The sequence below is a fragment of the Capsicum annuum genome, chromosome 10 (assembly GCF_002878395.1).
Source record: "Capsicum annuum cultivar UCD-10X-F1 chromosome 10, UCD10Xv1.1, whole genome shotgun sequence".
In the NCBI taxonomy this organism is placed as follows: domain Eukaryota; kingdom Viridiplantae; phylum Streptophyta; class Magnoliopsida; order Solanales; family Solanaceae; genus Capsicum; species Capsicum annuum.
The window spans coordinates 169,846,816-169,864,393 of NC_061120.1; the positions used below are offsets into that span (position 1 = coordinate 169,846,816).

The 17,578-nt window shown below is 31.3% G+C and overlaps 1 protein-coding gene across 1 annotated transcript; it reads right to left on the reverse strand.

The window, feature by feature from the left end:
• Window positions 1-326: 326 nt before the first annotated feature.
• LOC107877940 (pectin acetylesterase 5) lies at window positions 327-10,198 on the reverse strand. The gene is made up of 12 exons (XM_016724764.2): window positions 9,880-10,198; window positions 9,652-9,734; window positions 7,850-7,979; window positions 6,992-7,071; window positions 6,775-6,864; window positions 6,397-6,521; window positions 5,413-5,473; window positions 2,456-2,509; window positions 2,283-2,360; window positions 2,089-2,194; window positions 1,815-1,960; window positions 327-751 (listed from the first exon to the last, which is right to left on the reverse strand). The coding sequence occupies exons 1-12, from the start codon at window positions 10,082-10,084 to the stop codon at window positions 638-640; spliced, it is 1,272 nt and encodes a 423-aa protein (XP_016580250.2). The 5' UTR covers window positions 10,085-10,198; the 3' UTR covers window positions 327-637.
• Between the last annotated feature and the right edge of the window lie 7,380 nt (window positions 10,199-17,578).

The window sequence follows — 17,578 nt, forward strand, 5'->3', positions numbered from 1 at the left end:
ATTCAAACATGGAAGGGTTTAATGACTAAATTTAAATGAATTTTAAGTTTTTAATTTTAATTAATAGTAAAAAAACGATTTTATCTAAAACAAGGACTTTTAACGAAGGACAAAAAGTTTAAACAAGATTATAGATATAGATAAATTTTATATATAAGAATTATTATTGTCCAGATATCAAATTTGCTTTAGTGATTTTATCTCGAGTCTGTCTAGATTTAATTGTACTCATCATGAAGTCACATCCTAACTGTACATTTTGGCATGAACGGAGAAAAAAAAAATCAAATTACCTTGCCGAACATTGTGTTTCTGCAGAATTTAAGTAAACACAAAATCAATCTCGTGAATAAATAATTCTGGAAATGTTTGATGCTGGGAATTTACCCCAAAAAAATAAAAACAAAACTAAAAAGAGAAAGTGTAAAACCTATAAGGAACTCTGGCAAAAAATATAGTATACAGATATAAACTCCACACTAAAATTTTGACTATGGAGAGAAAAACAAGAATACTCTGGCATCTTCATCCTGTCTGCCTGAATCATGATTTCCAATATTTGCTTACAAATCTCCCACAAAGTACAGTAAAAGAGAGCGTAACATAAGATGTCAGTAAACCTGCAGCGACCGACCTGTCATATTTGAGTAAAATCCATGTTATAACAAGTTGGATTGCATGGAAACGGACAATCAATATGTTTTGCCTCGTTACGGTTGAAGTACCAGTCTCCTACAGCCTCTGCAATTGTCTGCTCAATGATCGGAAAAACAATCATCAGTATGGTTAGTTCAATTTATTGCAGAGGAGAGTCGGTTGGAGAAGTTAATTGAGGACATGTGTGTATATATTGAGCTTCAAAAGATATTTTTTCATTTCCAATGAATGAAAGCTATAAGCTTGGTTGAACAAACTTTCCCCAACTCAATTCCTCACATTTCTCAGCTCGTATTGAGCTCAATTGTTTAAGCTCGAAGCTATGCCCAAATTGTGAAAAGAAATAGACAAGCCAGACATCTGCTGCATCATGTTTAAGATTTCTGCTTGTATGCTATTTTTTTCAAGAGCAATAACTTTCAACCATGAGCTTTAGGAATGTGACATGACTAATCTTGACTCTTGAATACTAGTTCTCATGTGGTGAAACAAATTCATGCTATTGATGAAAGCAAGAGAGGTTGATTAGCCACTCTTCTTAGAGATGGTTTCTCATAAAACAGATATATGGTCTCAGAAATGACGAAGATACTGATTTCATCTGAAGAAAGAATTGGATTAAGCTTGTCCTGTTCTAGGATATGATACAAACTACAAAGCAATCCTGAAAAGAACTTAGAACAAAGAGATTTTAAAGATAATTTAGCATTAAATTATGCTAGCCTAAGATGACTCTTTATGTCAAGTTCAAACCTAAGATAATACCTTAAGAATTCTTTGAAGTAAACTATTTAGCGAAAACCCCACTGTTTACAGTTAAATCTGGAGTAAAATATGAGCAAAAATGATCTCTAGAAAGATCTAACTTAAGTTTTTAGGTCAAACTGCATAGCAAGTTAGATGTTTGTTAACTTTTCGAGTGTCTTTTGCTTTGGTTTCTAACAATTTAACATATCACAAACCATTATGCTTTCACTGTCGGTGAATGGGGTAAAAAGGGTGGTTCCAAGATGGGAAGAGTTATAACTACCTTTCCCATTTACCAAGCGCTTACCAATCAGGTGCATGGTTTATCTATAACATTACGTGCGACTTACTAAAATCTATGCTGACAAAATTCGAACCACCTTCAGACAATAGATATATAAAAAACTTACTTTGTTATCAATTTTTGGAGAACGTGGAGAATGCCATGTCTCAGTCATCCATGTTTGGCAATGTATAAAACAAGAATTTATGAACATTCCCCCTTCTGGATTTTGGTGAAATCCACCAAGTGTTTTGAGCAAAGAATTTCGGAAATCTGCAGATAATGAATAGTTTCAAAGGGTGACAACATAGCAAGCATGCAAGCATCCTAATCCTAGACTCCAAAAATAAAAAGCCTGTAGTCGCGACAACCGCAATTGCTGTTTTTAGATGCAAATATACCTTGCAGGACTTCAAGCTGTTTGGAATTACAGCTGTTAATATTTAGCTTGCATCTAACCCAACTTCGAAGTGGACCTGATGAACCAGGTACCAAGATGTTTTGTATCTGGAAGTATAAATAGTAAGTTTATAGAGCATTTAGAAAGAAAACAAATACTAACCAGAAGCTGAAACAACATGGAATGAAAACTTACTTGCCAAAAATCATATCCTGGTTGAACAAGGAAAAGAGGGGTCTTTATGTTGCTTATAAATTCTTGAGGGAAAAAACACTGAAAATGAGGCCAACATAAAGTCACAGTAGAGAAAAGGTAAATTGCAAAAGACGAAAAGATGTTATAATCCACTACAAATGGAAAAAGGGCACCTTGTATGGTTCCAATCTTGACGTGCAATCCTTCTTTAAACTATTTGCCACCCCCTGAGAACGATCAAATTGAAATCAGGTTTGAGTGAGAAATTAAGAACAATGCAATCATGAAACAGGACGAATATATAGTTGACAACCACTATAGTTGGAAATTGTAATTTAAAAAAAAAAAAAAACAGGTTCGTAGGTAGATAATTCATAAACATTGTAATTTGTTCGAACAATACTTTGTAAATCATGCCACTTAACAACATTTATTGATCAAGCAGTTGAAATACAACAGCCACAAATTGTTCCATCACATCTATAGAGGATAAATAAGAAGAAAACTAAATCATCATTCATATTCTTTGGATGCTTGAACAATTGATGAGGGAAAACACCTTGTACCCTTTTTCTCACAGAAGTAAAACCTTAAATCATTGCATCAATTCTAAAACATTTTGCAGTCTGTCCCTATCTGAGATTTCTATTTGGTTCAGAAGTAGAAATTAAATGATATCAGGCTTCAAGCTACATTTACTCATTCCATACAAGTCTTAGGACCTTCCGAATTCTAACTAGTATGTACAACGTATACAACTTATCATAATACAATACAAACGGTCAGTACGACAAACTAATTACAGACTGTTCTCATTTAGACCTCTCGGGATTCCAATTCAACAATATTCATTTTGCTCCATACAAAATGCACAAAATAACACTTCTATTCCATGTTTATTTTTTCTATTGGTGATATGCAACAATTTATGATGGAACTGCTTCATCTATTCCATTCCAAGTTGAATTATCTTTTCCTCATATATTTTTACATCAATAGTTTCTCCACCAACATATATTTAGTAAAGTCCATCTAATTACACCTGAAAGACCATCCATCACATTGGAGTATGACCAGATTCTAAAAGGAAAAAGGAATAAATACGTTGAGACAACCAATCACAAACACAAAAGGAAGTAAAGCACGCACACACAAACAAAAAAAAAAAACTAAATAGAAAATTAAGAAAAGACATAAAAAAAAACCCTAAACTTGTCCCCGTAACTTACTTTAGCACTCAAACTTTACATGTAATTATTTACCCCTTGATACAAGAAAGACCACGGAAGGCACAAAAACTACCAAAAACAGTCCACAAATTGAGGACCCCTTTGAGTGCTAGTTTCGGCCAACAACAACAACAACACAAGTATCACGAGTTTACAAGGTATTTTAACACCAAAACAGCAACAATACAACAAGAACAAGATGAACACAATGAACACAAGATTCGGATTTAACAAGAACAAACGATTACAAGATACAAACACTAACACAATTGCAAGAAAGGTAAAGATAGATAGTGAGACATAGATTATTACAAAGATTAGGAACTAAAGAGTATATTAAACTCAAAAACCCCTAATGAATGTAACAACAACACTACACTCTTACGGTGACCGCCAAGGGAATCAACTCACCTCAAGATCCACCGTTTCCAAGCAAAGAATAATAAAGCCCTAAACTACAATGGCTAGTCCAAACCCTAACTAAGAACTACGCTAAGGTGGTCTACTCTCAAGAGAGAGGATTTTCAATGTCTCATATTTTCATCATCCATAAACTAATGAGAAAAGACCTAAAAGAGACTATAGATAGTATATTTCAAAAGAAAGACAAAATGACTCCAATGCCTTATGGAGTGTCATTTAGAGGCTAAGTAACCAAAATTCCCTTAATAAAGGGAACCACAACCGTGAATCACCAAGTGTAGCCCAAACCCGAGAGTCCTCAAGTCTTCAAGGCTCCAAGCAATCTTCCACACTCGAATTTGTTTAATGGCATGCTCAAGATGACACCTCCAAGTATGGTCCCATGCCCTCCGTGCGATCAAAGCTTGATTCTTCACGTAGTGACTTTGAATGATGTCATCGAAAGCTAAGGCGGTCATTTGACTTGTATCACCCCTTAATTTCGTTTTAAGTGAATTTAATACCCCCTCAAAAATAGAGAACCACACTTATAGTGAGAGGTGCTCTACACGCACCTCCACATGTCAATTTTCTTAAAAAATATTCTCTAAAAGTTATTTTTTTCCCTTTTTCACTTTTTCACCCATCAACCTTCGTCCCTTCATGACTTCATAGTATCATCACCGGTGAAGATTTCATCGAGCCCAGCAACTACCCCGCATCCTCTTCATTATTGCTACCATCAACTCACAAACTCACCACCATTGCTAGGACTATCTTCGCAGCCATCAACTTCATAGTACCCATTACCAAGAGCAATATCACCTCCATCTCCATCTATTTAAAAATTCTCACCACCACCATTAATACCAACTCCAAAATAATTCACAGTCGCTGCCAATTCCACAACACCCAACAACACCAACGACAATGAGAAAATGTCCCACACGAATCATACCAAAATAAATTATAATGAATTTAAAGAAACAGTGGTGGGAGATAAAATGGTTGAGTGTGAGGAGGCATTAACACGGCCACCGCCAATTCCATAACAACGAACAATTCAATTTTCTCATGAATTGAATTTCTATTTCCTCGTGAATTGAACACCCTACTCGGAGTCTTAAGGCATAACAATTACACTCTCTTTAACAATCGCCATAGACACCTCTGACAAGCTCTTTGTCCTATCACCTATGCCAAGAAAATCTGGTGGAATGGAAGATGTGGGGATGGCGATGAAGGAGCTGAAGTATGATGGGTATTTGGAGGCTGTGATGGGTGGAGAGAGAAAAATGTACAAATAAATGAATAATCTGGGACTTTGTCAAAAAAAATTCCCTTTTCTTTTTTCCACGCGTGTTTTGGAGAGTGAAGACACTTTCCTTGTTAGAGGTGGTATTAAATTCATTTGAGACGAAATTAAGGAGGTAAATAATTACATGTAAAGTTAGAGTGTATGCTCCTAAAAAATTAGCTTCTGAAGGATAAGAAAAAACCTGGAGGTTAACAACATCTTGATAAAAGCGCTCAATGGTAGGACTTCCAGCAACATCCTTCCTGAAATAGTGAAAGCAACAACAGTTATTACAGTTGATTCTAATTTGGACTACATGCTCAAGAAACCTAAAAATCTCATCTAAGTTGCGGGGACCCTTCACTTTCAATGACGCAAGCGTGTCGGATTCTCCAAGAATACAGTACTTTTGGAGAATTTGACACGTGGCTGTTGAGTTGTTTGAAGAGCCCAAGCAACATAGGTTCTTAGAGGTATACATCCACTTTATTGAGAATGAAGTTGTCAATCTCATTTTACAAATCTTAATGCAAACATTTTGAAAAAAAAAAAAGAATCTTCCTCAATATCTGATTAGAGTCTAAATTTAAGAGGAAAAGGTGCCCCTTTTGTACAAAATAATCATCATACCAAGGTGTTCCATAGTTTCCTCCTGCTGCAGTGACTCATGTATTTTCTTCAGTGAAATTTTGTCAATTATTGCAGTATGGGATTCTGATTATTATGGTGAGCCAATCCTCACCTATTATTTAAGTTTTTAGCATGAGAGTTTGCACCTTTAAATCAGTTTTTTTCCCCAGTTGTCAGCGTATTAGCTCATCCAGTATTTCATATTTCACCCTATCCTGGCTATCTTATGAGGTACTATTTAAAGCATAAAACCTATCTATTTGGTACATTTATTCATTTTCTCGTTGCAGACATATTAGCTCGTTCAGTAGCTAACATTTCATTATTTCCTGGCTATCTTTTACAATGAATAACTAAAAAATTGATTACTCCCGTCATAGTTCTTCGTATAACTTTTCCTATGTGTTTAGATTATATTCCAAAATCACATAATAGCTTTGAAAATATACCTGCTTCCAAGAACAGGTATACTAATCATGTTTGAGAGTCGAGATCCAGAAATAGATATATTATCGATTGGAACTTCTATATGCACGGTGTTATCTAGGAGACATACTCATTAAGGAAAAAACCTGCATCAACAAGGCACTTGACATTGGCATCTTTGGGTAAAATCTCTCGAAAGTCATCGCAGTGTATGAGAGTTGCCAGACCTCCCGCGGAGCATCCCGAAAGAAGTGCCTGCAAAGTAGGCATAAAAAGTTGCAAATCTTGGACTTCTAGGTCCATTACTTCAATAAAAGCAATAACCACATTTTTTCCTGACGAAGAAAAAGCAGTAATCACCTATTAGTGCACTTATTCATTAGAACTATAAATTCAGAATGGTGTAACTTTTCGAATTGAGAATCTGTTAGTTTTTACAATACATATGTTTTATCTAACTGAGAAATGAAAAAGCTAAAAATTTAATGAGACAAAAGAGAGAGAATACCTTTTTAGCGTTAGAAAGTCCTATTGACAAGAGTTCGCCGATTACTGCTTCCCAAATAACCTGGCCTCTGAAGAAGAGTTTTGTTCCATTCTGCCATAAATGAATAGATAACACAGGTACTCAATGCTTTCTTTGCCTTCTTTCCTTTTATCTTCTTGATGGATTTCATAGAAAAACACAACATTTTTAGTCTTTAATAAATTCTCCATGAACTTACTTTAAATTCACTGTCTGAGTGTCCAGAAAAGGATCCGCCGTCACAATAGCGTATCTTGACCTTGTTCCAGTCAAAGAAATCTGAACAGAGTCAAATTGGCCAAACAAGTGCATAAGATCCCTTAATGAAGCAAATTTTCATTTAAAGGAAAAATAAGTCAATTATTAATACCTACTTTTGTCAAAAGTGATACTAGTTCTCATCAACAAAAACGAAAAGAACTATGTGGTAACTATTGACGATCAAAAAGGAAAAGGGTTCAAGTAAGCCTATTATTTCTCTTGGCAAACATGAACTTTTTTAGATGGTTAATTCATTGGCAACAGAACATATAAAATGATGAGCTATCTATGTGTACTTGCAAACTTGATGTCTTTGTTTGGTAAATAAAATTGCTGGAGGATCCAAACCTTTTTTTTTAACACAATTATAAGCACAACAAAAATTTGTAGCACATTGAACTCACAAACTGACTATAATGATAACAATCATTAGGAGTCAATTCATTTTTTTTTTTTAGGTTTCATTAAAGGCATCAAGAAGATGCTAACAGATCCACAAGGGATTACGAAAAGGTAGAGTTAGCTCCAATATATATCAGCTAGACAATGCTCATGGGGCTACAAAATCTAAACACTGAACAGAAGGAATTTTTTTTTTCTTTTTGATAAATAGTAATTCTTTAATCATCATTAGGGGAATCATAGTAGCTCAGTTGGTTGGCTACCTGAACTCCCACCTTGTCGGTGAGGGTTCGATTCCCCACATTGTAATCCCCTTCCCTGGACCCTGTGTAGCGGGAGCTTTATTGCACCGGGCTGCCTTTTTTTTTCCTAAATCATCATCGCAGTTGCTTACCCGGATTTTGTGATGAATCAGAGCTCAAAATCCCAGAAAACTGAACTTCATGCTCCATGAACCTCGAGGAGCCCAATTTTGTTGTCTGGCGAAAAGAACATGATTCTATTGAGTTACACCAGCCTCCGCCCTGCAATGGAAGATCAATAAAAGCACAGTCAACAAAGAAGAGGCAAAAGCGCAAACTAGAATGTTCACATATCGCATCTGTGGGCTAGTATTGTGTGCTTGGCTACTATTTCGCTCTTAACCAAGCTCAACACAACAGAAGAGAGAACATGTCCTTAACTTGTGGCTGGATTTTTCTTTTTTCATGAAAATGTTTTTTGTCCCATGGGAACGATATATGACTCAAACCCAATAGCCCTACCTATGCGGATACTATGTTGAAGTGTACTACCACTCTATTAAAGAATTTAAGAATTGCAAGGGGCATTTTTTTTCATTTTAGCAAGCAATATGATGAAGTTAATTAGGAGTTGCTTGCTTATAAAAGTCACTCAACTATTGACAATGGTGTAAAAAAAAAAAGCCAGCCAACTATTGTAAATAGCATAAGAATGTCTTTTTTCAATTATTTGTAACAAAAAAATCACTTTGATATTGCTATAATACACTAGATCCACTCTTAGTCGAAAAGTGATTTTTGGTAACAATTTAATGACTTGACACATTATGTTTGAAGCAAAGAAAAAAAAAATCCAAGTATTTTAACCAATATAGGACTATCAACTCATGAATCCAACCGCCTTACCCTTCTTTTATCTGTAGAAAAAAAAAAAAAAAAAAAAAACTGATTTATGAAGAGTATACAGTTTCCCTTTACCCTCAAAGCAGAAAAGGTACATCTCAACGAACAATATCCTATCTTCCAAATCACCTCTTGCACATTTCCATCCAATTATAAACTTTAAATTTAAATGTCCTTTCGCTCATGTAAAATTAAATTCCTCATAAAATTCAACATTCTCATTGTATCCCAGTTTATCTTCAAAACCAATTATGAAATACTTGTCAAAAATCAACAAGTTTTCACAAGAAACATTTTATCTCCTCCAAACACAGAATGAGCAATAACTTTTAACTCAGGCCATACACATCACCCAATTTAACAAGCACCCCTTCCCTAGTATTATCAACAGCATATAAGTTCCCATCTTGAAGAAGAAACACCATTCTAAGGAAAAGAAATGTCATCAACAATAGACCACTTCGTATCACCAGATTTATATATGACCAATTTCACGTAAACATGAATTGTCTAGAGTACACACTCATCATTTCCAAACACTGCAACTTTTTTCATGTAAAACGGGCTGGATTCATGGATCGAATAGTCCTATATTGGTTGAAACGATCAAGTTTTATGTTTTTTATTCTTTTGGCTTCAAACATTGTGTGTCACATCATTAAATTGTCCCGGAACTCCATTCCCAGCTAAGAGTCTATTTGGTGTGATATAACAACAGTAAATTGACTTTTCTACTACAAAATAAAGAACATAACTTTGTCTCACCATTTCCAATAGTTGACCGACTCTTTTGTTACAAAATAAAATACTCCCCTGATTCACTTTTAATTGTCACAGTTTCGTTTATTGAGAGTCAAATTGTAGCAACTTTGACCAACATCTTAAAATGTATTTTTTGATTATTGCAACTTACAGTATTTTTTTGTAAAGTTTTGAAATATCTAATTCAATTTAGCTCCAAAAATTAGTCTTTCTTGTAAAACAAAACGTGACAAGTAAAAGTGAATACATGGAATAAGATCAACTTAGTTAAATAGATATAGAAGCTAACCTCAATATGAAGAACCCATTTATCAGACCCAGATCCAAAACCCTTCTGCAAATGATACCCAGGTAAACTTCCATCTAAACAAACTGAAAAAAAAAAAATATCACAAAAAAAATAAAAAAAAAATTAAATATCTGCACTTCACTATCCAATTTGAGCTCACATACCCAAATACTAAAAATAAAAAGTAAAAAATTAAAGACAACAAAACAAAATGTCCAAGAAAATTACAGGCAGATTTATGCTGGGCCTTGGTTAGAGGAGTAAAGGGTATCCAATTATTAGCAGGAGTTGTTGAATTAGTAGAGTATCTTTGAGAGTGGGAAATGAAGGAAATTGTAAAAATTAGAATTGATAGTGAAGCTGCTGCAATAGTCCAATCTCTTCTTGTCAATTTTCTCCATAATTTTAGCCCTTGAAATCTATGATTTGCCATTTTTTGGTTCAACTTTTTGATGTGAAATCAAAGGATTTTGCCATTGACTGTTTAGAACTTACAGGTATTAGCTGCTAATTTGTTTAATGGATTAATTAATTGGAAGATTACCTTTTAATATTATTACTATTTTTAAACATACTTTTTATTACTATCAAATATAGCAACTGTTTTAAAAATAAATTATGTAAGCAATATATATACAATATAAGGGGTCGTTTGGTGTGAGGTATTAAAATATATAGTTTCGGGATAAAAAAATTATTTTGGAATAAATTTTTTGATGTTATATTTTATTGTCAAGTTCGGGATAACTTATTTCGGGATTAACAAATAGTACCGGGATAAATTATCCCACCTAAGAGGGTGGTATAAATAATTCCACCATGTTTTAACTTGGAATAAAGCCATAAAATGATAAAATTACCCTTCCAATCTTTTAATTATCACTTTTCATATATATATATATACTAATCTGATTATACGCTCCTCGCGCGTGTACCTTACTTCAAAGAGTTCAGTTTTACAAAATTACTTTGATATTTAGTAATTGTCTATAAAAAATATATGATAATTTATTTTTGTAAACATATTAAAATTTTATAAAACTTATATCAAATCATAGAAAAATTTGGCTCTGCAATCATAGATATTGTAAATATTTCACTAAAAACTTCTTAATCAACAATTGTATATCATAAATATATGGTAATTTATTATTATTAACTTCAAAAATATACTAAAATTTTAGAAAACTTACCTCAAATTAGAAACAAAATTATTTTTTATTCACGAATATTATCAAGATTGTAAACATCAAGAACTAAAATTTTAGAAAGTTTACCTCATAAATTTGTGAACGACAATAGCGGGAAAAAAAATCTAATTTGAGAACTACGGACGTATTGTTATAAGGATTCTCAATTTAAAAGTAATGTTAGGTTTAGTTTTATTTTCTTTCTCCCGATATTCTTAATGTCCTTTGTCGGTTTAAATTTGTATTTATTTGATTTAATAAATTAGCCTTTGTGGTATTTTTTATTTTTAGGTTTAGTTTTTTTTTTTTTTTTTAAATTCAAAGTATTCTTTACTTTTATTTAATTTAACAAATTATATGTAAGGTAAAATTTTAATTGATTTAGAACTATTAAATATTATGATTTCTTTCCTAACTTAAATAAGGACTTTAATTAATTTCAAAATCCTATTGATAATAATCTCTATTATCTTAAAAGTGTGAAGGGTCTATAAATCATGTTTGAACTTTTTGCCCTTCATTAAAAGACTTTGCTTTAGACAAAATCGTCTTTTTCACAATTTTTTTTAATATTTAAGAGTTGAAAATTAATTAAATATATTTATGGTAAAATCTTTTTTATTAGAAGTCATGAGAATTAATGACAACTAATACTTTTTTCGTTAGTTTAAGAATTCTAAATCAATTAATTTTGATTTTAAGAAAATTTAATTTTTTCAAAATAAATATAAACAGTTAATATTATTAGGTCTTCTAATGGAAAAGGAGTCTTAAAATATATGATAAAATAAAAATCGATAAGTTTAAAATTGGAAAATTTTAAAATAAATATAAACAGTTAATATTAGTAGGTTTTGTATGTGAAAATGAAGTCTTAAAATATATGATAAAATAAAAATCGATAAGTTTAAAATAAATCGTTAGGTTTGATAACGAAAAAAACATGCTCCTTATATCAGAATAAGTCTCACTACGCGTGTGGTTTTGTCATAATAAATCTATATGTCTTCTCGAATTAGTGTAATGTTATCTTAGATTTGTTTCAAAGTTTTTAATTTTCATCAATAGTTTTGTCACAAATTTGTATCGTATTATTATGATATTTCGATCTCGTATTTATGGTAATTTTTATTTGCTATTTTTGCTGGTTAATACAGTTGGTAGATGGATATGTGGTTGGACTTTAAGAATTTTTTGTGTAAGGATTAGATTTAACCATATTATTATGATATCTCGATTATCATATTATTTTATTGTAGTTTTTGTTTTGTTGTTATTTGCTTTTTTTTTCTTAATACAGATTACTCATTAGATTTGCTTAAACAGCATGTATGTTCTGGTTGAGGAACTATGGGATATGGGTTTTAAAGATTAGTAACAGTTTCATTCTTTTGATGCTTGAAAAATCTGCTCAACGTATTTGAAGTGAAGAATTTTTTTTATGGAATTACTTATATACCATGCACTTTATAGAGTTATGATTGAGTTGCTCTCCAGACTAAACATTGTTAATTGATAAGTTATTTATTTATTTTTATTTTTTTTAAAATCTTGATAGGATCTATGATTGAAAAAATAAATTTATTTGTGATTTGAGGTAAGTCTTCTAAAATTATAGTATGCACTTGGTGTTTACAATAAAAAATTATTGTGTATTTTTTTATAGACAATTGTTAATTGAGAAGTTTTTTGTGTGAAATTTGATAGTATGTGTGATTGAAGTGACAAATTTGCTTCTGATTGAGGTCAACTTTCTCCAATTTTTATGTTCTTGATGTTTACAAATTATCATATATTTTGGTAGAAAATTGTTATTTAAATTTTTTTGTGTGTGATTTGAATATGTTCTTGAAGTTTACTATAATAAATTATCATGTATACTTAATCGGCTATTTGAGAAGTTTTTAATGTAAAATATGTCTAGACATAGAAACTTTTACCCAATTAAAAGTTTCTCAAGATTTTAAAACTAACATTATATTGTAAATAAGGTGATTAATAAGAACTTCATCGATTCATTCATTAACCACTACATAAACAAAACATTGTCGCCTCTACGGTTTTGATTTATATGTTATAGTGATATCTATCTAATATTTTCCTCATTCCCAAGAAATCCTTGTCATGCGTATGAGGATGGCTTATAAATTTTGCAATAGAAGTGAACTAATCAATAAACATTAATAATCTAGAGAGTATTCAAAGAGCTTAGTCAATTAGCAGCATGAGTAAATTGATCCTTTTTAGCAGTTTTCATGGTGTTTGTAGTAATTGCAGATTTTACAAGTAATAAAATTATTGTACGAGATAAATTAGTACAAGGAGAGGATGGGGATATTTATGGTGGTTCTAGATGGAATGTTACAATGAGCTATAGGTGCTTTTATTTACTCCTATTCTCCTTTTGAATTTTGATTTTAAGTTGTAAATTGTCGAGCTTAAATCAATTATTTTGTTCTTGGTATTTTTTGTTTATATGTGTCGCTGAGTCATCGTAATATTTTGGATACCTTTCCTGGGAGTGATAAGGTCTGTATACACTTTATGCTCCCCAAACTTCACTCATGAGACACACTAGGTATGTTGTTGTTTTGCTGAATCTTGGTGGATAAGAGCCAAGATTTGAATATATTGGTTCATAATTATAGAATAGCAATAGTAGGTGGCAGAGATGAAGCCAAGATTTGTACTTAGGGGTCGTTTGATTAGGAAAGAGTTATCCCGAAATTAGTTATTTCACCATGTATATGGACAATTTATCTCATCACTATGGTGTAATGATGGGATGAATAATCCTGATACTAACTATTAGCTCACCAAATATGGGATAAAATATTCCTTCATTTTATTTCAGAATTATTTATCTCTTGTACCTCATATCAAGCGACCTATAGTCTAAATTATAGAATAGTGATATTAGGATGCATAGATGAAGCAAAAAGAGACAAGATTTAATTAGTAGCAGTTGTCATGGTGATTGTAATTGCAAAATTTGCAAGTAGTGAAGTTACGGTAGATGGTGGTACTATAAAGATTTGACTTTAAAAAAAAAGATTTTAAATATAAAAAAAAGACTAATTGTACCAAAAATATGATTTAAATTGATATGTCTCTCTACTGCATGGCAAACGCACAAGTGATGATCAATCAACCACTTGAAACTTCTGGTGGTAAAATATATATGTGTTTATACTAAAATATAGTAATATGTTTATATTTACATTATTATATTAAAGTGTGAAGGATGTTTGAAAAGTGATTTGAACTTTTTTCACTTCATTAAAAATCTCCTCTATAAATAAAATCATTTGATTTTGAATAATCAAATGTTACACGTCCGATATTAGATCTTTTTCTCACCTTCTTCTTTTCTTTTCACTGTAACTTTTTAAGGCTTTCTTAGATTTCCCCCATATTTTTTAGCTGGACACAAATTTGAGTTCGCAGAAAAACGCGCAGCTATAATTTTTTCTTTCAACTGATCGTGTAGCAGTTGTTCTACATTATACTCTTAAATGTTTTAACTCTCTAATGAAGCCATATTTTATGTTATCTAAATGGAATCAAACATCTCTTATTTTGTTTTTGACGTTGGTATTGTTTATCTCTATACTTTTTCTTTTGTCTCTATACTTTCTTGTGCACTTACTTCATAGTTGTAAAATTCTTTCTTGTGCACTTGCTTCACACCTATTTTCAATTGTTAGTTTTTGTGATTTGAGAAAAAAAGGTGTTTCTTTTATTTTATTTTTACAACGTATGACCATCTCAGACAAGTATAATTTTGGTTTAACTTTTATTAGGTTAGTTTTTTATTTGATTATTATTATCATTTTTTTTTTGAGTCAAACATCCATCAAAAACAATCTCTTAATCCATAAAAGTAATGGCATTAAAATGAAGGTAAGTTCTACATGTACATATATTGGTGTTGTTACTGTTGTTGGTGTTGGAGATATCATATGTGGGTTATAGGCTACTATTATGGCTAGGGTTTTATTCGGACATCACATGCACAATCACCAATATTGAAAAAGGTAGGTATCTCATGCTATGATAGTTTTTGTTGTATTTTCATTAATTTTGAAGAGTGAAAAAAAATATATGTGTTGTTTGGCATTGAGTTAAAAAAAATATGTGTTGTTTGAAATTGAGTTATTCATCTATAAAATTGTTTCTTCTTCGATTTTGATGTTGTTTATTTTATTATGGTCAAAAGAAAGCAAAGACAACTAACTTGTAATGTATGAATTCGTTATGAGAAAATCTATGTATCTTTTTATGCAACATAAAAGGTGAAATAAGTTACACATAAATAACTTGTGAAATTTTTAACTGCAAGTAAATCTTTGTATTAATTTTATACATCAATAACTTATTTTCTGTTCACCTATCAAACATTGTATAAGTTATACATAATTTAAATACATAAATAACTTCAATTTATTTAGTAATCAAACAGCCCCGAACATATTTAAGATGTATAATAGTCATCTAAAATGCCCTCAATTTTAATTAAAATATAGAATGCTAAGAATAAAAATAACTCTATGTTAAAAAAAGTTATTTTTAGAATTAAGAATTATTATAATGACTAAATAATATTTACAACGTCTAAACTCTAATTGTCATCAATTCAGACCATCTTGACTTATAAAAAGAACTAAATAGTATAAATATAAACGAGAAATATATTTTTGGGCTACATCTAATTTTATTCCTTAATTATTAGTGTGACACTTATTTATCCTTCCTCTTTAATTAATTACACTTTTTATCTTCAAAATTTTCCGTATATTTTTAAAATTTTATACTTAGTCAATAATTTATTTTTTATATACACTTAAAATTAATTAGCATTTGATACACGTGCAATGCACGTACATTAAACTAGTTTGAGAAAAATAGTGAAAAGACAATTTTGTCTAAAGGAGAAACTTTTAATGAAGGACAAGAAGTTCGAATCACTTTTCTAATGGTCTTTCCACTTTTAGATTAGAGATTATATATATTATAGATTATATATATACGATAGATTAGAGATAATATCGCCTCAGAATTGCATAAGCAGTTTTATAGCAAGCAACTTTCACTCATCACATCTTATTTATTTAAAGAACTCTGTTACTTGGGGCTTTGAGTTGTAGGTGACAAAAGAGTTTTAAAATGAGGTGTAGGTGACACAAGTCTTAATAATTGAGTGGAGGTGACAATTACTTTATTATGGATTAAGAAAGTTGGAAAAGTTTGAAATAAACCCATAAGTTTTTTAATTTACACTTTGATTCAAATGTTAGTTAATATAACAGGAAATAGAGGAAAAAAGGCGTGTCTCTTTCTCTTCTCATCTATTGTTGTTTTTTCTCTCTTCACAATAATTGTTGTTCATTATTGTTGTTGTTTTATTCATCAAATTCTACTTTATTATCATTATCTTCTACTTCATTATCATCTCCATCTTATTCTTGTCGACCATTATTGTTATTGTTGTTACCGCTATTGTTGCTATCTGACCAATTTCTTAGGTCAAATTTGTTTCCTACATCACTTCCACTTTAGCATTACTTCATAGGTGACTTTAGTAAGTAAAATTATGATTTTTATTCGAATTTGTCATATGGATACACAGTTACTGCTGTTTTTCCAACAATGGATAGAACCCAATCATGAATCCAACATAAGTGCCCACAATTTAAACAGATCACTCATCTGGTGCATCAGATGAGTAATCTTTTACAACAGAAGGCTCATATGTTGGATTCATGTTTATGCTTTTATAGTGCCCATAACATGAATCGAACAAATGGGTAATCTGTTGTAATAGATTACTCATCTGTTGCAACAGACTAGTTGACCGTAACATGAATCGAATAGATGGGCAATTTGTTGCAACAGATTACTCATATGTTGTAACAGACTAGTTATCTATTGCAACAGACTTATTATCTGTTGCATCAAACTTATTATCTGTTGCATCAGACTGATTATCTGTTGCATCAGACTGATTATCTATTGCAATAGATGAGTAATCTGTTGCAACAAATGAGTAATCTGTTTGGAATAACATAAATCAGCTCCTGCCACAAACCCAACAGATAACCAATATATTTCAACTCTTGTTATTACTTCTGAATTCAAGATTATTCCTTACGTCTAATCGTCGACATGTTTATTGAGAAGATAATCGACAGAATGAAAATTAAATACTCCCTCCGTCTCAAATTATCCGTCCCAAATTTTCTAATTTGATTTCTCATTTTACTTGTCTGTTTTCATTAATCAAGAAGAGACAAAAAAAAATTTCATGTTTTACCCTTTGCATTAATTACTTTTTCTTCAAATTAAAATGTAAACATCATTTAATAGGGGTATTATGGTAAACTAGACATATTATTAATTATTTTTCTTAATCAATGTGGCATCTCAATTTGGGACGGGTAATTTGAGATGGAGGGGGTATGAATTAAAATGTCAAAGCCGTGCAACAGACTAGTTATCAATTGCAACAGACTAGTTATTTGTTGCAACAAACTAGTTATCTGTTGCAACATATGAGTAATCTGTTGCAACAGATGAGTAATCTATTTTAAACAACACAAATCTTCCCCTGCCATAAACCCAACAGATAACCACTATGTTTCAACTCTTGCTATTGCTACTGGATTCAAAATTATTTCTTACGTCCAATCGTCGAAATATTTGTTGAGAAGATAATAGACAAAATAAAAATTAAATAT